The 27,646-nt window shown below is 36.9% G+C and overlaps 2 protein-coding genes and 1 long non-coding RNA gene across 4 annotated transcripts in view; 2 read left to right on the forward strand and 1 right to left on the reverse strand.

Annotated features, from left to right (window-relative positions):
• The window catches only part of LOC137239599 (uncharacterized), a 384,448-nt gene that overhangs the window by 51,665 nt on the left and 305,137 nt on the right, over positions 1-27,646 (forward strand). The window lies entirely within an intron of this gene.
• Positions 2,351-4,040, forward strand: CIAPIN1 (cytokine induced apoptosis inhibitor 1). Its single transcript, XM_067765068.1, has 4 exons — positions 2,351-2,629; positions 2,698-3,081; positions 3,155-3,282; positions 3,725-4,040. The coding sequence occupies exons 1-4, from the start codon at positions 2,494-2,496 to the stop codon at positions 3,836-3,838; spliced, it is 762 nt and encodes a 253-aa protein (XP_067621169.1). The 5' UTR covers positions 2,351-2,493; the 3' UTR covers positions 3,839-4,040.
• Positions 4,594-26,281, reverse strand: yellow-c (L-dopachrome tautomerase yellow-c). Its single transcript, XM_067765067.1, has 3 exons — positions 25,905-26,281; positions 5,843-6,248; positions 4,594-5,775 (listed from the first exon to the last, which is right to left on the reverse strand). The coding sequence occupies exons 1-3, from the start codon at positions 26,123-26,125 to the stop codon at positions 5,071-5,073; spliced, it is 1,332 nt and encodes a 443-aa protein (XP_067621168.1). The 5' UTR covers positions 26,126-26,281; the 3' UTR covers positions 4,594-5,070.

The raw sequence follows: 27,646 nt of genomic DNA on the forward strand, positions 1-27,646 counted from the left end.
TTAACACCTTTCATTTGATACCCATATCGTACAAACGAATTCTAGAGTCAACCTGATCCACCTTTATGGCTATATCCCTAAATGGCGTCCACCTATAGAACTATGGCCCACTCCCTCATAAAATACTCTAATGCTTTTCATTTGATACACATGTCATACAAACACATTCCAGGGTTTCCCTCGGTTCATTTTCCTACATGGTTATTTTCCCTTATGTTGTCACCATAGCTCTCAACTGAGTATGTAATGTTCGGTTACACCCGAACTTAACCTTCCTTACTTGTTTAGTATTAAAAAATTTGTTTTAACCATATTAAATTTGTAATTTGAAATGAAGCAAAGAACGCTAAACCGCGAAAATACTGTTCAACTCTCTATTTCAAATATAAAATACCAGTTATTGAAACTTAGTCATTTTTTTTTATATGTATGTACTCAAATTTATTCTGTTTTAATTTTGTTTTCTATTAATTTGCTCTATTATTGTCAATTTCATTAATTCTCGTGTGCTCATTCCGGGAAAACAGCTCCATCATGAGTACTCTGCGTGAGGTCTTTTTGAGATACTTACAAGAATTCATTTACTACGTTTTAACTTCTGCTTACTTTCAAATTTTTGATTTGAAGTTGTCAAGCGTTTAATTAAATACTGTTTAAATATAATTTTAAAATATTCAGACCAATTCTAAATATTCTCGCGGAAACTTGTTCTCGCGGATTTTTTTATTCCCGCGGAAAAATTCCTCCAATTCTGTTCTCCTAGGGAGCAAAATAATTGGGGAATAGGAATTTCGAATTTTCGAAGTCAGCTGTTTTGTCAATTGAAATTTCGTTGCACATTTCTTATTTTGTTTAAAAAATTGAAAAGTTTAATTATTGTTGCAAATTTGTTGGAAATTAAGAAATAAAATATAAACATTGCACAGTATTTATTGCATTTCATGTGGTATTCACTGAAATGAGTAATGAATTGGTGCCACAGCAACATCAACAGCGGAACATAAGAAGAAGACGGCCGCATAACACAAATCTGCCGGAGTTGCCTGCTTTCATTCAGCAAAGCAATTTTCTGGCGGCCAAGTTGAGTTGAATTCATCCTTCATCATATGCCAAAATCTATTTAAGCCTTATTAAAAAATCCTTGCGCAATTTCTGGATGGCTGCATCAAATTTGTATACCAAGAGCTCTACCGTTGCTTATGATATACTTTTCGACTTAAAATAAAGAATATTGTGGTTGTAGTTGTTGTTGTATTAACAGAATATTGTGGTAGAATATAAATACATCTTTTAGCACAAATTTGTACAAATAAGTGTTCTTTCTTAAAATAACCAATTTCCTTTAACTATTTTGATGCATTCCCTTTAATTTAATAAGTGAAAAAACTCCTATGAAATGGCAGAGAAATCTCCCTCTCCCTCACATTCATAATACCTACTTTTCTCCCATAACCGGTTTCCGCTTTTTCGAACATTGTTCAGAATAGGAGGAAAGGGAGAAGTGAAAAAACTCACAAGGAATTTTTATTTAGAATACGAGGAATGGGAGTAGGGAGAAAACTCGCACGGAATTTTCGTTTAGAATTGGGCTGATTGCATATGTTATTTATATCGCACATTATTTCTTTAATTTAAGTGTCTGTATATTTGGTCTGTATGATTGTTTAATAAATAAATAAATTAAATTAAAAAAATTAAATTAAAACACATGTTTCATTTGTTGAGCTACTTTAAAAATGAATATTGCGCAGAGCTTTTGAGCCGTGTATGTCAAAATTTTCATTTGCACAAGTTTCGACATTTTATATTTGCGCATGGTTTTCGTGTCATGTATGGGCCGTCTTAGGATAAGCGTTTTTTTACACGCAAACGTAGACATATACGTGTAAAAAAAACACGGCTAAGATTGCCTTTAATAAACATAATTTATCAAAAAAATATATGTCGCTCATTGTCTTTAGCCGTATGGATAATGAAACACAACGGCGACATCTGCCTATCACAACTCACGTGTTCAAAAATATCACAACCTCTGAGCATTCCCATGAGAATTCAGCGTGATACGGAGCTAGAAAACTCACTGGATGATAGCTATTAATATACAAAACGGGATGTTCGAAAAACTATTAAAAATCAAACAAGTCTGACATCACTTTGCTACCACAACTATAATCATGACGGAACGATACAAGGTGGCAGCATGGTGACATACCTACAAACATAAATAAAAGTTCTCTGTACTTTGTTTTTGTAAATTCGATGGACAAATGTCAAAATCGAACTGCACCGGAAGTTGATGTATCAAATCAAATAAAAAAGTTTATAATCAGCTGTTCCATGCTGCCACCTTGTATCGTTGCGCCATGACTATAATATACAGCTGTTTACAATTTTAATATTTTTCCGACTTTGGCATCTTGGAGAATTCGACTGAACTATACAAATTTTGGTAGCCAATTGTGATAAAAAAAAAATAAATAAATACATAAAAAAATGGAGCAATTTAAAGGTGCTGCCAAAACACTTTACATATGGACACAATCAGCGCTCGTGCAAGCAAGTACAGACAAGCTGAAAGAGGCAATTGGCGGTGAGGTGATTTTAGAAAATATTAATCGCTTGACTTTTGGTAAGTAGTGCAAACTGATAACTAAGCATCAATGACTCAGCTTGTTTAACTTTATAAACGTTTGTTAGCTACATATGGCGAATCCACATTCGATCTCATTGTGGTTGAAAATGCACAGTTGACTGATGCCTATGATAAACTTTTGCGTCTGTTACAACCAAACGGAAAATTATATTTGGCCACTATTTTCGGAACACCAGAAATGTTCCAACAAGAGCTTAAACTCTCTGGATTTATAAATGTTACCATTAATAAAGAGGACGGCACGTTGACTGCACAAAAACCAAATTATGAAACTGGCTCAGCAGTTAAACTTTCATTCGGTAAGCATAGTACACAAAAAACAACATCAATATGGAAAGTAAATGGTGATGGTGATGAAGAGTTAATTGATGAGGATGATTTGCTCGATGAGGAGGATAAGAAAAAGCCAGACCCTGAAAGTTTAAGAGGTATATATATACTGTGCTTTTTTTTGGAGTTGATATAAGTTTGTTAAACTTGTTCATAAAATGTGCCTTTTAGTTTGCGGAACCACCGGAAAGAGGAAGGCTTGCAAAAACTGTTCTTGTGGTTTAGCAGAAGAACTGGAGTCAGAGGCAGCACAAAAAGCCAAAACAGATACAGCTAATGCTAAATCTAGCTGTGGCAGTGTGAGTATTGCATTACTTCTTCTTTTTTTTAATGATCTCGAGACTGTTTCCAGAAAGTTTCGACATTATATAGAAATTGTTTTTGGGTGTTTTTGAAACCATTCATGATTACTTTCTTTCGGAATTCAATTCGATCAATCCGAAAAGTAATTTGGATTGTTCTGATTTAATTTCGGTACTAAGTCCTGATTATTTAAAAAAAAAATCGTAAAAATTCTGTATCACTTCTTATTTTTTGGTTTAGTTCGGTATTGCTTTGATATTGCCGCAAGTATATTCTGTGAGTTTTTCGGGGTGTCTTACTCATACCGGCTACCATGGCCAATATATGAATGAGCATTTAATGAACCCGTTTGAATATTTTACCCAAGAACAATTCAAGCCAATATTATTAGGCTATAATTTTTTTTAGTTCTAAGTAAATAAACATCTTTTCTTTCAGTGCTACTTGGGTGATGCATTTCGCTGCTCGACATGCCCCTATCTCGGCATGCCTGCTTTTAAACCTGGCGAAAAAGTGGAGTTGGCCGGAAATTTACTGAACGATGATATTTAAGACATATGTATGTGCATTAATTAACCTTGTAATTCACAAAGCTACAAGTTATAAACTGAAGATAATTAGTCAAGTATGACGTCATTGTATTAGAGAAAATATGGAATGCTACTTGCATGCCAACAGCATAGCAAATATTCAGTAAGATAGTTGTAGTTATTTGGCTATACTTTAAAAAAATATTTAATGAGCTATAATTGCATTTATTTATTTTCTTTTCCAACTAAACATATAATAGTTGCATATCAACACAATATGTATGTGTGCAAAAAAGTAATTCGAAAGTTAGTACTACTAGTACTTCCCCCCTATTGCAGCCGGTTAAAACTAATACAGCTGCCCACATTGCAGAGCCGCAGGGAGATGCTTGGTGTCTTATTTATTGTTAAATTAAAAAGAGGGTCAATAAATAGTCCATTTTTGCTTGGTGAAATTAAGTTTAACGTTCCAATTAGGCCCTCTAGACATTTTCAATTAATTTTTGTAGCTACATGTAGGTCGAATTATGAAATGCACGAACCACTTCACTGTTTATGTCGTGATTTTAATAAACACTGTAAAAATTTAGATGTCTGCGACTCGTTTCTTGGTATTAAAAAATACCTTTTAACTACATTAAACTTGTAATTCGAAATGAAGCAAAGAACGTAACCCTCTGTTTCAAATATGAAGTACCAGTTACTTGAAACTCGTTTGCAAAATTGCCTTGTGATCATTATTTTTATATGTATGCAATCAAATTTACTCTGTATAAATTCTTTTCTGTATATATTTTATCTACTATTAATTTGCTTTATTGTCAATTTCATAAATTATTATTTACTAGCTCCTTCATGAGTACATTTTAACACATTTTAACATTTGCTTACTTCCAAGTTTTTAATTGAAATTGTCAAGCGCTTAATTAAATACTGTAAAATATTACTTTAAAATTGATGACTGCTTATGTTGTTTATATCGTGTATTACATCTGTGAATTAAGTGTCGGTATATTTGGTCTGAATAATTGTTTAATTTGTAGACTGATAAATAAAAATAAAAATAAAATAAAAAATAAAAGCAAAAAATAGTACATAAAATATAACTTAAAGCGTTATTATGCTGAATGCAGCACGCCTCTCGAAAAATCTGTATTTTATTTATTATATTTAAATTTACAAACTATAAACCTATTTGTATGCATTATTAATTGAATGCGTCTTAATATATTCAGAGCTTCATTACTTTCTCCTTTAAACTACTATTGGCTGTCGCTCATCAGACGATTCACAAGGTGTACCCTTAATTAGCTCACGATTATTCCCAGTCAATATGCGATAGTTCACTGCAGCAGCATCTAATTCCTTATATAAATATGAAGGCATCTTGTCCGACAACACCCAAACTATACCTTCCGCATCCACTTTCAAATCGTTGGGAAACACCAAAGTATGCGAGTCCGAATCGATGAGACCCTGTGATTCCAAATCATATGGACGATTCACATTCCAACATGCAATAGCATCTTTATTCACTTGTGTATAGAATATAACGTTGGTATCTTTGTCATAGACTTCTGCTGTAGATTGTCCATTCATACCACGATCGCCAACAAATTGGAAATCATAATACGCCGCTGGACTTGTCACATGCGACTCATTTTGCAAAACACGATTTGGCACCTTAAATTCTTTGGTGCTGGCTAACGCATGGAAATATATATCTTTTGTATCATCAGACTTTTTTGGACCAACAGCAAGACCAAATACGCCATCAGTCCATTGGAAATTTACACCACCGACATTAAAGTCACCTTGTAGCGGATCAAAATGGAAGAAATTGTGCTTAACACGATAAGAACGATTGTCACGTAATGAGTATACGACAAGTCCATAGGCGCCCAAGTCGGGAATGTAAGCAAAGGCGTTATTGCAATCTGTGCGCTCGGCATCGACAACCTTGAAGAAAAAGAAACAACAAATAAATGATCACATCCCACAGTTTCAACGTTATTTTTCAACTCACAATATTAGCAAAGAATGTATCATCTTTAGTTTGCTCTTTTGGTATGGCGAACCGTCGTACCAGCTGATCGGTTTTCAAGTCGTAGATGACAATCGCATTTGGTGTAATTTGTTTGGGATTACCCAGTATGTCTGCAAGTCCAGTATCCAAAACCCATAAACGATCGCAGGCATCAACTTGTATGCGGAAAGTGGAAATAATTGTGGCATTGTCTTTTAAGGGGGCATCAACGGCTTGTGCTTTTTCAGCATCCAAACGTCCGCCAGCTGGTGTTTTTCCTTGTTGTGGTTCTACATCGATTGGTAGTGTATTTGTGTCCCAGCTGGGGTAAGGGCGTAGTTTAGGCGATTTTTCTGCAGTATTGAGATCGATGTAGTTCAGGGAGGCAGCAACACCGGATTTCCATCTAGAAAGATGAGGAAACATATTTGATACAATTCTGATGAGAACTTGAAATTATAACTCTACAATAATAGGTACTTATATTTGGCTTTCTGTCCAAAACGCTTATTTCCTATACAATTTACCACCCCTTAAAAGTTCACGATGTCGGAAGCCATCTTAGAACTTCAATTTCAGCATAACCGTCTAAAGTTAGATACACTAAGGCAAAGATAATAATGTCTAGAGCAACTCCATGCACCAGGGTTGTTGTTGTTGTTGTAGCAGTGCACCAGGGTGGCTACTTGCTCTTATTATCAAAGCGAATAGTTGTCTTTGCTTTAGCCGCTAAAACACTTGCCGAAGTCTTAGGCAGTTCAACGGATATGGGCAGCCCTTTGCCCGGTTCTATCCGGCACTAGCACCTTTTGCTAACAGCCAGACTGCCTCGGAAACGATTTTTTTACACCTTGAACTTTCGGGTTTGTGCGCGAATATTGGGTATGGAGGGTATGGAATTGGACCCCGTCAGGTGTGCTTGCTTATGTTGCATACCCCTACGAAAACTTTATCTGTACTGGACCACGGTTCGATGCAACTGACTGAGCTCCAGCCAATTCGCTTGGATATATGTTGCCATTCTCAGATTATTGCTTGTTTATGCAGTGACAAAACACTCTCCGAAGTTGGGGAAGTCTCCAGAATGCTTTGATATGTACGACCATGTTGTTGTTGTTGGTGTAGCGATAAGGTTACTACCCGAAGGCTTTCGGGAGTTTTATCATGTGATGGTCCTTTGCCGGACACAGATTCGATACGCTCCGGTAACACAGCTCCATTAAAGTGCTAGCCCGACCATCCCCGGAACGATTTATATGGCCACATTAAACCTTCAGGCCATCCCTCCCTCCCCACCCCCAAGTTCCATTAGGAGCTTGGGGTCGCCAGAGCCTCGTCTGTTAGTGAAACGGGATTCGCCGCTCGAAAGTGAGGTTGAAAATTGGGTTTGGAGAAGCTATATACTGCGCTGTCAACCTGAAAAGGTTGCGCTACACAACCCTTTGAATCTGGTATTTTAGTCGCCTCTTACGACAGGCATACCTAACCCCCTAACCCTCTGGGGGTAAATGACCACATCGAACCTTCTAGTTCATCCCACACTCCTTCCCCCTCCTAAACAATTAAATTAAACGGTCACCAGGGACGAAACTCGACTTGATTTAATACACTTTGTGACAGGCTAAGAGTAACGGAGTGGTTCATGTGGTTATCAGCGTAATTCATAGCTTTTCTAACCCAATTGTCAACCTAACCTCCCCGTGGAGAATCTTACTTAGTTAGCAGGCGAGGTTCTGTCTCTGGTTCCTCACGGAAGGAAGGGTTTTGATGGTCTAGAAAACTTAACGTGTTCAGATCAAATCGTTTGCGAGATGATCGGGCTAGTAATAATACACAAAGGATCATTAGCTTCGATTAAACTCCCCAAAATTTCGGCGAGTGTCCTAATGGCTACAAGAAAAAGAAAGAAGAAAAGGAGCTCCCACGCGGCATATTAAACTAACCGATTTTATGACTCAGCGCCCATTGCCATCGACTGGTGACCGAAGTTATTTTCGACGTCGGGCGATATTTCCATTATCACCGCAAATAGCCATCTTTATGCAACTTTATTAAAGTTGAGAGGTACGGCTTTTATTTTTATTTAATATAGAACTTCTTTTGTCAACTCCTCAGAGCCCTCTCTTAGCTAAGCCATACGTTCAGTTTTACACAACCGTAACATATTGTTTTAAGTCGATTCTACAACTGTGCGGCTTCCCATCCGCAACATTTGAGGTAATATCCCGTTCAGATGATTTAATGCTGGAAAAAGTATACATCGCCAAATCAATTTAGTTGCGAATGTGTGTCGATAAGCACCTCAACCTCGTCGTTTCGCTGGAACTATGGGTTAGGGTGGTGGCGCGGTATGGCCTAAATATCCAATAGGGTCATATTAAATCGTTCCAAACATGGTCGGGCTTGTACCTTAACGGTGTTTGTTACCGGCAAAGGACTATCAATGACGATAACACTACCCAAAACCTTAGCTACAACAACAATAACATGTTCGTACAGAAAACTTTCCAAGAGATTCTATTCGTCCTGCAGATTTTATGTTTATAGATCTTCAACAAATCGCTATACTTTTCCCGGAATCGCTTCTGCTTCCCGCAAGTTTCGCAAGTCCAAAATTCTATTTTATCTGCCTTCTAAGATGACTCAGCTCTTTAATCCAACATGTCGGCTTTACTTCTCCCCTGAAACATCATATAGGGCAAGCTCTGCAATACGCAGCTATCACTGTCTTTGATAAAAGGTTATTTGATTCCTTCAGAAGCTCTACAGTGGCCTCTTCGGATTGTGCATGTTTTATTTCTAGTCATTCTTGGAATTTGTTCCAGTCCGCTGCTCTAGGGATTCCAAATGCTCTACCCTATTAACGAAAAACCGAAAAATGGTAATCCTTTACTTTAGCTCACAACTACTAAAACCCGACCAAAAATATCGGAGGGGTGTCAAAAGACGCATTTTGATTCCAGGACCACGAATCCGAGAGCGGAAATTTTTATTTCTGTCAAAAGTTATTTCCAAAAAACCGAAAAATGGCCCGAAGCGCTCCGAAACACCTTTCTGAAATGGCGGCCTTCGGCCGCGCTTAAGAAAAATTAACCTGGGTGAGTCCAGCACAGGTTTGGAGACCAAAACTATATCAGCGCAAAACACTTATGTTCACAATTTTTTGTGGGTACTGCAGCATTACAACAACCACATGAAAATCGCTAACTTCAACTGCAAATATCTTCGGGCAGAGATTAAATTCTTCTGTTCCGCCTTCTGATTATTGTTGTCGAGGTCAATACGCGCCTTTTGACACATCTCTCGATATTTTTGGTAGAGTATTAGCAGTCGACCCCTGAACTAGACTTACCGAATCCTTCAGTCGTACACTGATAATAGTCTAGTTGGAAATAGTCTAGTTGAGGGGTCGACTGCTAATACGCTACCAAAAATATCGAGAGAGGTGTCAAACGACGCGTCTTGACATCAGGATTAATAATCCGAACGCGGAAAAAAGATATTAACGAAAAACCGAAAAAAGACCCGCGGGTACCTCCGAAACCGGGGGTCGGATCCATAGTATTTTTGCGCAGAACACCTTTCTGCGTTGGCTACCTCCACGGTGATACACAATTTTTTTGTGGGTACAAACACAACAACAACCACATGGAAATCGCCAACTTCAACTGCAAATATCTCCCGACAGAGATAAAATTTTTCTTTTCCGCCTTCGGATTATTGTTCTCGAGATTAATACGCGTATTTTGACACCTCACTTGATATTTTTGGTAGCGTATTAGCAGTCGACCCCTCAACTAGACTATTACCGCGAAAAATAGACCTCTCTTAATTCTAGACAGTATTCCAAAGCATAAAAAAATGAGCCAAGATCAAGCATTCCGGAATCGTTGTATTTGTAATTGAATTTGAAAAATATGTTTGATGACGTAGCGGTTTTGAAATTTTTCGATTTATTACATTTCTCTCATTATTCGCTACCAGTGTTCGAAGTATTTAAAACTGTTACCTGGGTAAACGATTACGCCGAGGTACAAGTTAAATTTTCGGAGCATATTTTTTCTTTCGTTTTTGAAAGTGGGCGAAAAACTAACATCAAATTGATTTGGTGGCTTGCCAAACCCTAAAACGTGTTGGATGACCAATTAATGTTCCCATTAGCACAGCACATTCTGGAAGAAAAATGGGCTCAAATTCCCCGGATATTTATCGCGAAAAACTATTATTATTTTCGGTTTACCATACATATTTCATGCTCTTTTAATGACGGAAAGTTTCAAGACCGGGGCAGATTACTGCAGGAACGATATAGGCGATCTGGTAAATGACGTACAGAGTGTGGGGAAAGACCCGATACCCCGATCGCCGATGATTAAAAACATGCTCCGCCATTCAACTATGGCGAAGTGAGAATGGCATTATCCCGGCTAAAATATCACAATGTGCCAAGTAATGACGGGATACCCACCGGGCTGTTCAAACATGGAGGCGAAGAGTAGGTATAAGATAAATAAGCAAAAAAAGATGGTCTTGTGGTAAATGACGACAAGACGAAGTACTTGCTGTCATCGTGGCATTTGTAGCCACGTCACTGTTGACAGATATAAATTCGAGACAGAAGGATTTCGTCTATTTGGGAAGCAGCATAAAAGCGATCAAACAGAGAATAACTCTTGCCAACGAGTGCTTCTTTATGCAATTGAAAAGTCCCCTCTCGACGAACAAAAATCTCGCTCTAAAAGTCACTTCAGCCAAAAGCAGAGCTGTAAAAAGATTGAATCAATTGAGTGTGCATTCTCTCAGCATTCTTTTAAAAATTGTGATTTTTTGGTTGCATATTATAAATCTCCATTCCTGAATGGCTTAAAATACTTTCCAACTCAAAGCCAAAGTGTGTGTGTTATTGAATGGTAAAATATAATTCAATATAGAGTGTGAATGTACGAACCATTCCCAATCTTAATTGAATGTAAACTTGAAATGAATGCACACTTTTTCCATTCAGTACTAAGTACTTTTTCCCCAAGGTTATTTTTTGTATACTTTCATTGCCCCCAGATATGTTAAAACAATTTAGGAGTTGGGTGCAAAAAGGCGTAAAATTGGTCAATAGAAATAATAGCGCCTTCTCATTATTCAAGTAGTTTATTATAAAACTAGAAAGTCTTAAATCATATTCATGGTGTCCAAACATAAGACGTACAAGAAGCAGTACTTCATAGCAGATTTTGTATACATCATAATGGGCTTGATTTTTCTTTAATTAATCGTGTAATATAAAAAAATTTTAGGCTCTTGTGGGTTGACTGGTTTCCTTTTTAGGTATATCTCGCGGATAACTTGCTTGTATAAAAGCATAGAACTCTTGAAAATGTAAAGTATTCCAAAAACTTGAAGATATAGTCGCATTTTGCTGAAACTTCGCAAAGACAATCTATTGCTTTCTTGCTATGTGTCAAAATGTTACTATATGTCCTACTTATTTTACTATTGTTGTAAAATGGATTATGTAAATGAACATATTGTGCATTGACCAAATAGAGTAAATTGTGGTTATTTTTTGTCGATCATATAACAAAAACAGATACTTGAGTTTAAGTCATTTAAATTCATCAAAGTACATAGGTCTATCGGCGATTTCGTTGGAGCTTCCCAATTTCGAGAATTTCGATAAAATTATGTCTATTTCCATGGCATCGTCCTACAGCGATTCAGGCTTTTTCTATTCACCTCAGTCACCTTCCCCGTTTTCTTCCATCTGTGCCACAAACATTGGTAGAAGCTCTGCAGAGGTTATTAATTTCGCTCCCCAAGAGAAAAGAGATTGACTGGCTCCATCGGACTATAGTTTTTTTAAAGCTGATGTTTTGACAGTGTTTGACTGATGTTTTGACAGTGTTTGACGGGATATAAATATAGAACCCGAGTGATTGAGAAGGAACATTACTCTATATGCCTATTTGCGCGGCATTGGTAAAAGGTTGAAATTGCTTTGGATGTTTGAATTCTATCTTACTTGAGCAGATTACAGAGCAGAGCTACAACTACCAATAGAGCCTAGGATAGTTGATTGTCATTACAAACTATTGTGTTTAGAAGAATATTTTTCTTAGAAAATAGAGAAAAATAGTATATTGCTATTACAATTTGCAAACCCACAAACCAGTATAGATACAGTATTTGACCACATACCGCTAAGAAGAATATATGAAGGAATTTAAGAGCTTTTTTTATTGAATTGCCTTTTCTTCAATTGTTTAATCACCAATTGAGGACGTTCAAATGTAGGTTAGTACTTTTTTATGCAAGTACCTTTTATGTGGCACATTGGCAACACTTATTTGAAACGATGACAATTTTCAGAACAGGGATGTTGAAATATTTGTCATTTGCTCTTTTTATTATTAAATTTTTAGGAAAAGTTCAATAAAAATACTTTTCCAGTTAACTTCTTTGTGCTTTATTGCCATGTAAATAACCAGTAAACTGGTCATCACGGACAATAATTAAGTTTTTGTGTTGATATTTTGAAGTGGCTTTAATTAAATGCAACCATGTGATATTTGAGAGGGTTTTGTGCATATACAACATTTTTCATAATTGATTGGTACTAGAAAAGTGTGTGCACACTCAGCAAAGGCTGCATTCATTTGAATCATATATATAATAATCCTATATTGCTAATAGAAAATGCTCGCAATGTGTTTTGAATTCGAAATCAAAACAAGACAGCCTATAAAATTTTTGTGATTGTAGCAGCATAAGTGTGACAAGAAAAAATTTAAATTTAGGTACATTCGACTATTGAATACAAAAACAAAAACGTTTAAACAGCAATATATCGGCACTCTGATGTTTGGGAATGTACCTTGCCTTTTGTAGCAATATAGGAGTATTACATATATGATTTGAATGCTTATTCTGTGTTGAAAAATGTTTGTGTTTCATTCAATTACTTCATTCTTTTTCGAATGAGTTCAGGAATGCAGTCTTTTCTTCCACTACTGAATGAAGAATGGGTTGACTTTTAAGCCACATTCCTTAACAAGGAATGAATGAATGAAGAGCAAGCATTCTTAAATCAATGATTTAAAATTTCAAATGATTGCACAGTTTTACAGCTCTGGCCAAAAAATATTATGTAGTGATACTATTTAGTTTTCAACTCGACATAAATAAATTTTTGAGATAAAACAGGTAAAGGTGGCTAAGTTCGGGGGTAACCGAACATTGTATACTCAGCGTGAGCTTCAATTGTATATTTAATTTCAGATAAATTACTTTTCTACATAACACGTGGCACCGCCCGTTTAAAAAAAATATAAAACTTGATAAGTGAAATATCATTGATTCAAAACTATTTTTTGCTAAGTTATAGCTTATATTCTAGTCTACGGCTCTTTTAAACTTGTTTTATATCTAAGTTGCCGTGGTCTTTAACCGCTCCCGTCCATTTTTACGATAAATATTTTCTGCGATAAGGAAAATTTGTGTACCCAATTTCATTACGATCCGTTAATTTTTCTTCGAGTTATGGCTCCCGAAACAGAAAATTGCTTAGTCATAAAAGGGGCGGTGCCACGCCCATTTTTTAAATTTTAAGTTTTTCCTATTTATTGTTATAAATCCACTAGGGAAATGAAATCCCATTGATTAAAAGCTCTTTTTTGTAAAGATAAAGCTTATTTTATTCGTCCACGACCCTTTTAAAAATCTTTTATATAAAAGTGGGCGTGGTACTTAACTGATTTCGTTAATTTTTCTTCAAAGCATTCTTTATAGTAAAAGCAACCTCTCTGCCGGCCACCGTGGTGTGATGGTAGCGTGCTCCGCCTATCACAACGTATGCCCTGGGTTCAACTCCCGGGCAAAGCAACATCAAAATTTTAGAAATAAGATTTTTCAATTAGAAGAACATTTTTCTAAGCGGGGTCGCCCCTCGGCAGTGTCTGGCAAGCGCTCCGATTGTATTTCTGCCATGAAAAGCTCTCAGTGAAAACTGCGTTCGGAGTCGGCATAAAACATGTAGGTCCCGTCCGGCCAATTTGTAGGGAAAAATCAAGAGGAGCACGACGCAAATTGGAAGAGAAGCTCGGCCTTAGATCTCTTCGGAGGTTATCGCGCCTTACATTTTTTTTTTTAACCTCTCTGCCGAATTTTGTTACGATAGGTTTAACGATTTTTGATTTATGATTAATAATATTTGTAAAATTGATTTTATCACAAGTGGGCGATGCTACGTCCATTTTAAACATTTTTTTCGAATTATTATCAAGAGTCTCAATATCAGTCCACACGTCAAATTTCAACATTCTAGGTGTATTATATACTAAATAATCAGGTTTTTTGCGTTTTCTAAAATGTTATATATATAAAAAGTTGGCGTGGTTATCATCCGATTTCGCTCATTTTCAATACCAATCTATTCTTGGTCCAGATAAGCTCGTGTACCAAATGTGTTGAAGATATCTCAATATTTACTCAAGTTATCGTGTTAACGGGCAGACGGACGGACGGACGGACATGGCTGAATCAATTTTTTTTGCAAAGCACGCTGAGTATAAAAATGTAGTAGCAGGTAAGAGCGGAGCAAAATACTCCGATTGGAACAAAGTCTGAACACTGTGTCAGCAATGAAACATTTTGTCAAAAGCGTGACGTCACGCCGAGAAAATTTATTTCGCAACTAACCATGATTTTTTTGCTCTCTCCTTTTTTAATTCGGGATCTGTTTATTGGTTCATGGATTTTACGTTTTACCATGAGAGAAAGCATTATATTTTAATTGAAGATTAACAAAAAAGTTAAAATTTTAAATTAGGAGGGATCTATTTTTTTTGCCACCACTGTATGTATTTCCTGCTCAGAACTCAAGTTACTTGATGTTGGTCTAACTCACTAAAAAAATAGTAAACAAGAAAAAACCAATCACCTAACAAAAAACGGTGCACAATTTTTTGCGCAAATAAATCAGGTTTTCAATCAACGCTGATGTTATTAACAGCAAAAAACAGTCAAAGTCACCGTAAATTTACCACAAAACAGTTGATGAGTTGATGTGGCAATGAAGTTGTTTGATAATCAAATCAGTGAGTGAGTGCCAATCGAATGGTTAACAATTTACTTTGAAACAAGTAAGGCAGTCTAAGTTCGGGTGAAACTGAATATTACATACCCAGCTGTACACTTGAAATTCTGTTGTTGTTTGTTTTGAGCGGGTAATAATGCAGTTTTCCTTCAGATATGGGGATTTCCCTACTGTTAAATAAAGATGTAACAGAACAATAAAAATACGATTGGTACAAAACTATTTTTCGCTAAGATTTAACTTATTATTTTTGCCTACGGCGCTTTTTAAAGTCATTTATATAAAAGTGGGCGTGGTCCTTTACCAATTTTAACCATTTTTACTAATAATATTTCCCGCTATAAGGAAAATATGTGTACTAGGGTGGAGTGATACCCTATAGATTTTGTTTCTTTTTTTGTAATGGCCTAGCAATGAAAAGTGGTCTTTATAAGAGTTAACCAAAACCACGAAATATTTTTCTCGAAGGATGGCGTTTTGAGGTGCCCCAGCTCCAAGAAATTAAGCAAAATATTTACAAAGCTCTTTATTTACATGTTGTAACGAATTTAGTCCAATTCCGCATATTTGCAACCTTCTACTAACGTTCGTCTCGCTAAACTGTTGAATAAATAACGCTAATATTTAATAATGCAAAATGGCCTTTATTAAAGTACTTCACAATAACACTGATACTTCACAACCAATAGCTTGCTTAAATCAAACTGAATGCTGTTTACTCAGCTTTCGATCCTTTTATAGTCTCTGCTGTCTCTTTCGCATACTTCTAGGCGTTTCTTCTTCTAGAATTTACTACTTGTTTACCAGCTATAAACTACAGACGCACGATTATAGCTTCTCGCGTGTATATGTGAGTGATACTTCCAGCGATGATTGCCTACTTTTGGGAGTATCTCAGATATATGCATGTGTTTGTGCGTTTCTCTACGCTGCTTGTATGGGCATACATATGTGTAGATATAATGCTTGATTTGTTTATGTGCATACAAGTCACTGCTCAGTAACGACTTAGAGATGATAGTATCCCTTAGTGTTGCTAATATTCGTCACAATATATATTTATTTCTTTTTTAATATACATAACTTTAGTAAAATTACATATTATAACTAAAAACGACAAATTTTAAATAGTGTTTTACAGTTTTTTTTGTTGATAATAGTATGTTTCTAATCAAGTGTATAACTAAGAGTTTTACAGGCACATAGTAGGCCATGAAAATCAGTAGGCTTTGAAATCAATGAGCACAATAACAACAAGCGAAAGCAAATCAATGACAAAAAAAAAAAAAATAGTACCTACCGTCTTTTTCAAAGTTTAGTTGCGTTGGAGTACCTCTAAACATACGATGAGTGAAATAAAAAATTCCAACCTTATTTCTGGTCTAGAAAGGCAACTTTCTGGAGGTCAGCCAAAAGCGATTTCGAAAAAAAAATAAACTTACTCCACCCTAATGTGTACCCAATTGTGGTACGATATGTAAATTTTTCTTCGAGTTATTGCTCCCGAAAATTGCTGAGTCATAAAGGGGCGGTGCCACGCCCATTTTTTTAATTTGAAGTTTTTCCTATTTATTGTTATAAATCCATTTGAGAAATGAAATACCATTGATATAAAGCTTTGTTTTGCAAAGATATATCTTACTTTATTCGTCCACGACCCTTTTAAAAATCTTTTATATAAAAGTGGGCATGGTCCTTAAGCGATTTCGTAAATTTTTCTTCAAAGCATTCCTTATAGTAAAGGCAACCTCTCTGCCGAATTTTGTTACGTTAGGTTTAACAATTTGTGTTGTATGATTAATAATATTTGCAAATCTGATTTTATTACAAGTGAGTGGTGCCACCATGCCAAACTTTTATCAAGAGTCTAGGTATCAGTGCACACGTCAAATTTCAACATTCTAGGTGTATTATTTACTAAATAATCAGGTTTTTTGTGTTTTCTAAAATGTTATATATATAAAAAGTGGGCATGGTTATCATCCGATTTCGCTCATTTTCAATACCAATCTATTCTGGGTCCAGATAAGCTGGTGTGCCAAATTTGGTGAAGATATCTCAATATTTACCCAGGTTATCGTGTTAACGGACAGACGGACGGACGGACGGACATGGCTCAATAAAATTTTTTTTTCGCTACTGATGATTTTGATATATGGAGGTCTGTATCTATCTCGATTCTTTTATACCTGTATAACCAACCGTTATCCAATCAAAGCTATAATACCCTGTGTACACAAGTACAGCGGGTATAAAAATAATAATAATTACAAGAAAACAGAGACGAAAACAAAAAGTTGTATCCAAGTTGACAGAAATAATCGCTTGCAACATCTCTGGCAACAACCACTGCATATAATTACTACAGTTAGAATTTTGCAATTTAAGTGCACAATGAACCTAAAAAAAAGTCACGAAAATCAAATTAGTTGGGTTCAACAACGAAAAATGTTGCAAAACCATGTCTTAATCTAACTGGTATTTCTGTAAATGCAAATAAGAATTATGTACCAGATAAGAGCCTTATACTAGGTTCAAACACACACCAAATTGGCAATTTATACTATTTGGGCAATTTATTACGCAATTTGTCATATAATAAATTGTAATAATAAATTGCCAATTTAAAAAAAATTGCGTAATAAATTGTTTCAAACTACAAATGCAACATTGTAAAGTGTGTTTATTGAGTATATTTAAAAGTCACTTACGCATGGCTGAACTATATGGTTGGCTCATCTCATCAGCTGATTTTATGTCTTTCATTTCACTGGAGTAGGGATTGTCAAAAGAAGATGGCAAACTCAAAATGAAACCAAAACATTGAACACATTTTTTACAACACACAAAAATTTCAAAGTTTTATGTTTTCATTCCATATCATTCGCCTAATACCAACACGCACATTTTTACAGTCTGAACAAAGGTATGCTCTTGCTGTAGAGATGAGCCAACCAGCTATCAAATTACTATTGTGTAAGCTAAATCGAGTTGTATGAACAGCACTCAATTCAAATCGAAATTTCCTCAATTTATTTTTCTGTTTGAACATAGTATTACATTGGGTGATGGGTTAATGACATGCCACCAAAGGGTATTAGGGGGCGAACAAATTTAAAATATTTGGCTCTTCTTTGCCCTAAAATGTTCAATTATTTCGCATAAAGTTGCCTTCAACTGCTGCTGCGATGACTATTTGAAATTCTCTATGATTAGGTTAACAACAACAAAAGAGCAAAGACGCTGGAAGGCATCGTAAATTAAAGAACAATAAGATAGAGACACAAAATTGTGTTTTGTTTATTCGCAAAACGTTTGCCTTGTTGTTTATTAGGTTGTGCAAATAATTTTATACTCAATTGTGTAACAATTATAATTTCTTACCAGCGGTCCAAGCGCCTTAAGATGTATCCACCGTAATGTATGCCTACCGTTTGAGGAGACTTAAACTCAAATATCATAACCGCGCTGTGTGCTGTCCTTGGGACCCATCCTGTAAAACTTCTTTTTTTATTATGTCGACCACTGCAAAAACTTTGACAACTATGATGATTGGTCTGCCCACCGAGTTGACAGGGAGGGGGTCACCTCACTCTACACTGACGGCTGCAAAATGGACTGCGGCGTCGGCGCAGGTGTCTTCTCCAACCAACTAAAAGTTGCAATCCCCATCCGCCTTCCAAACACAGCTAGTATCTTCTAAGCAGAGCTGCAAGGGATTGAGAGGTCCTGCATCTTCCTGCTGCAGAACCGGATAGACGGCGAGGTAGTCATATACTCCGACAGTCAAGCGGCGCTCAAAGCGCTAGAATCACCGTACACATCCTCTAAAGCCGTCGATAATTGTAAAAGGGTGCTACGTGAAGCAGCTAACCAAGCATATATCACACTCAGCTGGGTACCCGGCCACAGGAAAATTGACGGCAATGAAAAAGCGGATGAAATAGCAAAGGCAGGAGCATCATTAGACATCACGGAAACAGTCGCGGTGCATCGACCACTCACATCAATTAAAAGAGACATTCTCACCTATCTTAGGAAAACAGCAATCTGTGATTGGTACTCTACGGACACCTGTAGAATCACCAAGCTAATCTGGCCAGAGCACAACCAGAAAAGAACCGATGATCTACTAAACGGGTCTAGGAAGGAAATATACAGAATCACGGCCACTATTACAGGGCACTGGGCGTTTGGCCCACACGCGTGTAGAATCCCCTACAATGAGAGGTGTAGGAGCTGTAGACAGGAGGGTGCCGAGGAATCGGTAACTCACTTCCTCTGCGAGTGCCCAGCCCTCGCGAATTTTCGGCCCCGAACTCTAGGCAGCTATGTGTTTTCGGACCTAAGGGCGGTGTCAAACTGCCGCATCAAGGACATCAGTAGGTTTATTGTTGTAACCAAGTGGTTTGAGTAAAACAATACGCTGGGTACATGAGCCAAAATATAATTGGTTCCAGGAGAAAGTGTATCAAAATGGCGCCTTGAGCGCTACTTGGGCCCGGCTCCATAGCCGGGCAGCACAGCAACCAACCAACCAACCATGAGTTAAGGGCGTTTATCTGTAATGCCCGGACTCTTTTAGGAGAATGTATCGACGCCTGGCTGGCTAACGTCCTCGTGCAATCAAAGGCTGATATAACTGCCATGCAGAAAATGCGAAAAACGGGACAAGGCAGCGACACTTACCACAGTGGCCATGAGGAGGAAAGGGCAAGAAACTAAAAAATACATACGATGACAGCCCCGCCAAGATGTCAGAATTAAGCTTGACGGTGGGAAAAGAAGTGTTATAAAGTCTTACACAATGAAAATGTAACTCCTACGACATAACGGGTTCAGGTTGATTGACGCCGCCTCTCAATATATGGCAAACTGCAGTGCTAGGCCTCACCATAAAAAGATACAGCAAGCCTTTTGACTAAATCTGTGACGTTTGTCGTGCCTACTAAAAAAAAAGAGTGAGGGAACACTTATCCTCATTCAATATCCTGGTTAAAAGATAACAAGACATGAGCTATTCAAAATATTGTTGGACGAGCGCATGTTTTCATATTGAAATTTAAGTGTGCTACAACATCAGATCCCAGCCAAATCTTTTATAGACTAGAGTTTCATGATATGCCAAATCCTCTCGATTTTAAAGCAGGTTTTGACAGCGTGACGGTGGTATTTGTCTGAATCGGAGCTCCCTGTAAAGCTTATAAATCTTTGCCAAATGACTTTCAGGAATATCGTCAGCTCCGTAAGGACTGGGACTCTCCGTTTTATGCGAAATGAAATGAGGTTTCAGACAAAGGGGGTTTCCTATCATGCAATTTCTTTAACCCTATGCTGAACAATTACATTTTATTAACAGATTTATACTATCTGGTAACGATCCTTCGTAAAAGCATACAAGCGCTCTGTAAGCTTGGATAGAAAGGCAAAAACGTAGACTTGTGGTGTATGAGGGCAATAATCCGTGCTCACGTCATTAAAGAAAGAATTGGAAAATTCCAGTTAAGGGCTTGATCTATCGATCTATCTGGGAAGCAGCACTAAGTTCGGCAACGATGTCAGTTTCGAAGTCAAGCGGAGAACAATTATTACATACAAATGTTACTTCGGAGTGGGTAGCCAATTGAAAAGTAAAGTCCTCTCTCGACGAATAAAAATCATTCTTTATAAGTTTCTAATTATACCTGTCCTAATGTATGGCTAGGAATCAGGAACGGTGTTGAGAGATAAGATGGGCCTTGAAGTATTTTTGGCAAATTCTATGCATCTTTTTGCAGGTTTCAATGTACGAGTTATTCAGCAGCTCAAATTAGACAATTCATTCCTTTCGCCCAAACAATATGTGCCACCTTAATGCATGTACATTTGTAAATAAAGGATGTAAATTTTTTCGATTTTTATACTTCTGGGATTTGCGGGACAGTCTCGGGATTTAGATATTCGTTATTTCGCTTCAGTGAAATTTTTTTAAAAAATATAATTTAGTCCATAACATGAAATATATAAAAAAAAGTTATTTCTTTGCTACGAAAGGGGGCTTTTCGTAAGAGCTTACAAATCTCGGGATTAATTCTCAAAAAACTCCGGGAATTTCGGCTCTTAAACAAGACGGGCATCCCGGACCTCGCAGCGGTGGGTTTAGAATATACCCGCAGCAGGTATGCCTGTCGCAAGAGGCGCCTAAATACCTAAATCATTTAAGGGGTTGTGTAGTGCAATCCTTTTAAGCGGGTGCCAGCGCAATTTATAGCTTCTCCAACCCAATTGTCAACCTCACCTACCCGTGGCGAATCCTGTTTTTTTTAGCAGCCGAGGCTCTGGCTCGGGGTGGAACGGCCTATAAGGTTTAATGTGGTCATACCAAATCGTTCTCGAGATGGTCGGGCTTGTTCCTTAATGGTGATTGTTTCCAGAACGTACCGGATCTATATTCGGCAAAGCACCATCAACATCGATAACAATTCCCAAAACCTTCGGGTGTGTTTATATCTCTACAACAACAAGAACAACAACCGGCATCCCGGGATTGACATCCCTAATGTAAATGCATTTGTGTAATTTCATTTACATATATACAAAAGTCTCATATAAAAGGCTTAAGACCTAAAACCATGACAAATATGATTTGAGCCATGAATAAAAACAAAACGTTAATTAATTGACAGTAATAGTGACAGTTAGCAAATGTTTGTTGGTATGTGTGTGTGTGTGTGTGTGTGTGTCTTGAATTGAGCTACCAACAAAGCCCCAACACAGCAAGTTAACGACACTCTGACTACATAAATATGTAAGTGTGTAACTCTGCGTAATCATTTAAAATGAATGATTTTATTTTATTACTTTTCTAAGAAGCGCACAGTCACACTAATACCTACAGTCGGCGAAAATATAATAGAAACACAACTATTTTAATATATTTCTTACAAAGGGGAAAGATATCGCGCTTATATTGATGGCCATCGTAAAAAGTTCCAAATTTCGCAATGTGTTGATTTTTTCACATCGTTTATAAAACAATGGCCACATACTGTATTTATGCACACAAATAAGTAAGGAGCGTACTAGCAACCAAAGTTTTAGGTATCATTTGCCGGTACATCTGAATGAATAATTAAGTAATTTTAATGTGTGATTACATATCATATATACACCAAAAAGGGTGTGTTGTTAGGGTAGGTTCACAAAATTAAAAGTACACAACTACAACAATCACTTTAGCTTTAAAGTGTGCTTAAGTAAGAAAGCTGCTAAAAGAACTAATTTTTTTATCCCTTACTTCGCATCAGACATCAGTGATTAATAAATATTATTAGGCCTCGATGCAATGCGACCCTTATTAAGATCTATTGTGCTTGACCTTTCAGCCTACTACTGTATGTGGAGGTTTAAGAGTCACGTCACATAGATAGAAGAGTGCTTGCCTTGCCAGAGCAATGCATTCGTAGAAAAAGTGAACCGGTGTTCCATCCTCTAGCTCACAAAAGCGACAGATTTGTGTATCGGATAGATTAAACTTACGTAAGTGATATTGTAGGCTACAGTGTCCCGCACAGTACCGCACACAGTACGCACACAGTACCCTTCTTGCCCGTTGTGATACCACGAAGGAGCCCTTATTTCCCTCTTTTAGACATGGTTCACACTACTATGAAGCTAAACCAGAGCGTTTGCCCAATTTAGCGCAGAATTCCGTTTATATTTGCAGATTCTAGCTCAACAAGGCACCCAAAGAAGTGTCTGTGGAGACATTGGTACCAGGTCTTTAACAGGGCGCGACAATGACATATATAACACTCTATGCTTTCTATCTCCTCCTCGTCCCTGCAGCTGGGGCAGAAGTAATTTGTTTGCAGGCCCATATGAGCACCAAGATCGCCCACAAGACAGTGACTTGTTATTCGTAATGAGCTTATAGAGAGGCAATTCAGAATTATGACCGATTGCGATTTCTTTTCGTCCACCTTGGGCCAGATTTGCTTGGATACGCCACATGTTGGTTCCATGGCCCACCTCGTGTTAGCTTGTTCCGTGAACTGAAATCGTAGACAGTGTTTGTAAGTATTAAGAAGAGGATTCACCCCGCCAGCAGAGGTTATTGTTTGCAAGCTGGTGTCTTGGCCCTTTCTTTTTTTATATATTTTTATAAGAATCCACAAAATGCTAAAGCTATATTGTTTACTAAAAGTTCAGTGCAATTCGCACTGCTGTAGACACTTAAGTATCATGAACTTGACAAACTCAGACCAAAGCAGAAACCGTTATAAGTGAAACTAGTTTGACAAAAGTATAGCAATTCCATTTTTTATCGTATTTTTGAATAAATTAAGCACATACAAGAAAATTCTACGTATGTAAATGAATTCATTAAACATATGCATAGTTGATTATTAAGTCAAGAATTAGTAAATTTTTAAGTTTAAAAAGAATATCTCATACTGCTATGGGAAGTACCAAACAACATTTGCTTCTAACAATAGGGCGATTCTCTTAGTCAAGAAAGCGTGGTGAGTCCAGAAAATGTTCCATGTTTTTAGACCAAATATACCAAAAATGTTATGCATTCTAAAAGTTTACAAATTTGCCACCCACAGTATCAACATTCTTGTCAAATTTATAAATGATTCACACATTTTTTTGCAGTTGCGTGTAGAAAACTTTTGTCAGTAAAATTTAAAACACTTTACGTTTTCTACGGCTTATAGACAGAGTGAACACTCATAATAAAATTGAAAAAATTAATGAAGATTTGTGAATTAATTAAATGAGACCGCAAATAATAAAAATTACTTTTGAAATATCATTTGTTGAAAAAAAAATCAGAACAAGTTTTTGTTCACATTTAATGCTTTAAATTCCCTGTAGGGAAAATCTCTACTTCATAACTGGTGCACTTCTAGTGCATTCGGGAGCACTCCTATTTCGCCTTCTATCTCTTACTTGCTTTGAACTGGCGAATTGTACATGGTAATGACCTAGGCTGTGAAAATTTTCCCCACTGCATTGATACAAATTTCCACTTAAGAACTAGTTGGTTTATGGCACTTTCTCCACAGTTCCCACCTGCGCAATGCGCTTTAAAGACGGGTTTTGAAAACACCTTGCCAGTTGTGTAACAGATAAAATGGACTGCTAGAAAACAAGTAAGTATTTCGTATTCATCGAAATCTGTAGGAGTTTGGTAGGCTTAATTGAATTGACTCAAATGTTAGTAGCATGTCATTATACAAATGTAGAATGTTGAATCTGTGGCGAAGTAATTCTCTTGTTAGAACCCTTTTCTTGCCAATTTGCTTCCCTATTGCGCATGCGAAACTTCTTTAATGTACGAGCATCAAAATTAAAATAAATGAACTGTCGTTGATTTTGACGAAGTACTCGTTGTTCTCTGGTCGCTAAGCTCACGCCCCCCATTAAAGTTTAAAGCAGTGGTCGGCAAAAATTTAAATGTAAGTGTATTAGTGAGAGTGAGAGCGTGACCATCCCAGCAGAAAATTAAAGTTAAAACGGCAACGTTCATTTATTAAAAATGCTTCTTGGAAAACTTGGTTTTTGATTCAGAAATAGTTTGAAATATTCCCAAGTTACCTAATTCATCAACTTGTAGTCGCTTCGAAGGGTAACCGATGTGCATTCACATGTAACCTGGCTTATCAAAAAACATCATATCTCCGAAACTATACGGGTGCCGCAGCCACAGAATGTTTAAAAAAATATGTGGCTGACTTACAAAAAAATATGAAGATTTATTCATCTTAATGTTTTGACTATTTTGCTAAGTTACTTTAAACATTTTAAAGTAATTTTTTGCAGAGCAAAAATTAAGCTTTTTATTGGCTCGGAATAATAGTGTGGCCAGAATGAAGCTGCTACGACTTTTGTTAAAATAATTTAAAAAAAACTCATACTGATTATCTATAACAAACCTAAAACGGTAATAATCCACCCTGAGCATATTTGGACCATCTTAACAGTGGCGTTTCCTCCATCATAATATTTCTCACAGGGAATCTTAACATTAGTGCAACAGCTGTGTGCAGTGTTTATTCGTTGCTATCTCGCTAACGGCTGAACGATGGAGAGTAAGAATACGTGTGAAGCAAGTCTGGCTCAATTGAGCCATGGCGCGCCGACCACCGCTTTAAAGCTTCTTACAGCTAGTAGCAGTTTGTTTTTGTAGATAACAGCTTAATCAAATATATGCTAAATATGAAATACAAAACCCCAAACTATCGATTTTTTAACTCTTGTATCAATAACAAAAACAATTGTATAAACCATATGAGCATGTCTTACCAATTAAATACAGAAAATAATATTGATATAAAAGTGAACAGCGGAAGCACTGATAAAAATCCAATGTTACTAAGCTCTTGAGAGCGCGCCTATAAGTATTCCACACAATTAGGACATATATAATTAGTATGTACCTAATGGTGTATAAGGGAATAGCAACAAAATGGCATTACTTAGAGGCCAATTGCAAAGTGAGTAGAGGGACATTTATATAGCTGAGTGGATAAAGGCATCTGTCTTTACAGTAGTATAACGTATGAATGTTGGATATTTCGAGTTCAATACTCAGCTCCCGAGAAGCTAGCTGATGAAGATGTGAAATTCAGAAACATGTCCTAGTAACCATCGCCGTTTGTAAACTTTGTAATTTTTCTCAAATATCAATAGAGAATCTAGTTACTATTAAAATAGCACTTATTTGGTACTTTCGGTTTAGTTCTGAACCAGAAATTATTATTACTAGTTACTGATTTTCCTACAGGGTTATTCTTAGTTATATTAGTAAATATAGTTAATAAACGTGATAATTTTCTCTTTCAAATAAACACATCCATCAACACTTCAGCTACCGCTACCTAATTGACTGCGTAATTACTCGTAATTTTTATTCTTAAATCATATACATAATTATTTATTATTATTTATTAGTTTCACTCTTTTTTCCATTTACATGCACTTTACCTTGGCACAGTGACAAATAATCTATTATTCCAACGCTCTAAACCCAACGGTAAATTGTTCTCCGGCACATAACGTCCGGAGCTTATAGCCTCCTTTTCAGCTTCTTCACTTGGCCATTCAAATTCTAATTGCTTCCATGAGAATTTTTCTGCAAGCTTAGCTTCAGCTTTATAAAAAATTATGCTCACAAAAAGCACTGCTGTAAAGCAGATTAATTTCATATCTTTTTATAGTTTTAAAAAATTAAAAATTTAACCAAAAAACTGTAAATCTTTACTTTTGCCGTCTGCTATTTTTTTTTTTAATTCGCCGTTAACAAAAGTTTTTTAGCCGCCTGATTTTTCACGTTGTTACTGTCACTCGCGCTGCGTTGACACTGCGTTGACACTGCGTTCGTTTTAAGCTTGACTTGAGCTTTTTAATTTAACGGTTTGATGTTGGCTCAGTCGCTAGCGATTGCAAAAGATCTAAAATCAAACAGAACTTGTTGGCCGTGCCAAACGTTTTGCCTGCTGATACTTTATCAATTAGCATTGAGCGTTTATTAACTTGTTTTTTGTTTTTTTTTTCCGTTGACTGATCAAATGTGTCTAGCAACATGTTGCTAAACTTGTTGTTTGGTACTATTACGTTGAGCGCTTGTCTTTATGGTCAGCTGTATTTGAACTGTTTGCTAATATCTACGTTAAGAGCTCAACTCAAAGATTGAAGCGTGAAACGAAATATTAACTTAAACAGAAATTTCTCGCGTTATTTCGAATCGATCTTCAGTGGGTGCCTAGAAGGTTCAATGTGGTCATATTAAATAGTTCCCGAGACGGTCAGGAGAGTGTCTTTATTGCTATAACAACCACAACAACAGTGGCGAGCGCCTCCCTGGCGAGTTCCGGGTATTTGTCTTTAAGAAGAGCGTTCACTGGGCAATCTCTGGCATAGTAGTCCGACGCCTTTTTGTGGGTGGGCCTTTTCATGCTCCTTTTTTTAATATGGCTGAGTTCGTGCCGGATTTCTTCATAATGCTTTCTTAAGTTCCTGGGAGGCGAGTTTTTTTGAATTAAATGTCAGTTGGGATGTCCAGATTTATAAGTATTCAGTAAAAACTATTTGTTCAGCATTTCATTTCTCTTCTTTATGCGGAGTAATATCCCCTCAATATGTAGATGATTTTCTAGAGACAAAACGACATTCCGTAGCAGTTCTGAGCGCTTTGTGTTTTGACAGGCCTGAAACTTTCCCAGTGTGTTTCTGTTAGGATCGACGACCATGATAGGGGCGGACCGGCCAAATGCTATGTGAGTGGTTGTGAGCGTTTATTTTTCTTTGCTTCAAGTGATGCCGGCAAAAGATTTGCGGATTTTGTTAGGGCTCTGGACTTTAGGTAAAATGGCGGCATTATGCTCGCCAAAGAGTAGGTCCTGATGGAACGTCAGATTCAGTATTTTTTGATGTAAGACAGTCGGTATCGTAATGTCATCGACGTAGATGGCCACTATGGCCGACATTTGCTCTGGGTGTGTTGTAAATAAGATTGCCTATAACAGTATAACGTCACCTAGCCAGCGAAGCCTTTGGGCTTTATTCGTCCGCTATCTTTATATCTGCGTAAAGGTCATCATTATATGTAGATCCTTCGATACTCGACGCCGGCATCACAGACAGGAACGTAAATCTTCCAGAGAACTTTGCTCTAGAATACTCCAAGAGCCATCCTATCTTCTCTAGACAGTCCATGATTCCGAGCC

Source organism: Eurosta solidaginis, chromosome 2, assembly GCF_040869045.1.
Source record: "Eurosta solidaginis isolate ZX-2024a chromosome 2, ASM4086904v1, whole genome shotgun sequence".
NCBI classification, from domain to species: Eukaryota; Metazoa; Arthropoda; class Insecta; order Diptera; family Tephritidae; genus Eurosta; species Eurosta solidaginis.

Coding starts and splice junctions, on each gene's coding strand:
- CIAPIN1 (XM_067765068.1), top strand. CDS start 2,494: ATGGAGCAATTTAAAGGTGCTGCCAAAACACTTTACATATGGACACAA. Junction 2,630..2,697: donor TATTAATCGCTTGACTTTTG/GTAAGTAGTGCA, acceptor AACGTTTGTTAG/CTACATATGGCGAATCCACA. Junction 3,082..3,154: donor AGACCCTGAAAGTTTAAGAG/GTATATATATAC, acceptor TGTGCCTTTTAG/TTTGCGGAACCACCGGAAAG.
- yellow-c (XM_067765067.1), bottom strand. CDS start 26,125: ATGAAATTAATCTGCTTTACAGCAGTGCTTTTTGTGAGCATAATTTTT. Junction 6,249..25,904: donor TTATTTGTCACTGTGCCAAG/GTAAAGTGCATG, acceptor TCATCTTTCTAG/ATGGAAATCCGGTGTTGCTG. Junction 5,776..5,842: donor ATACATTCTTTGCTAATATT/GTGAGTTGAAAA, acceptor TTTTTCTTCAAG/GTTGTCGATGCCGAGCGCAC.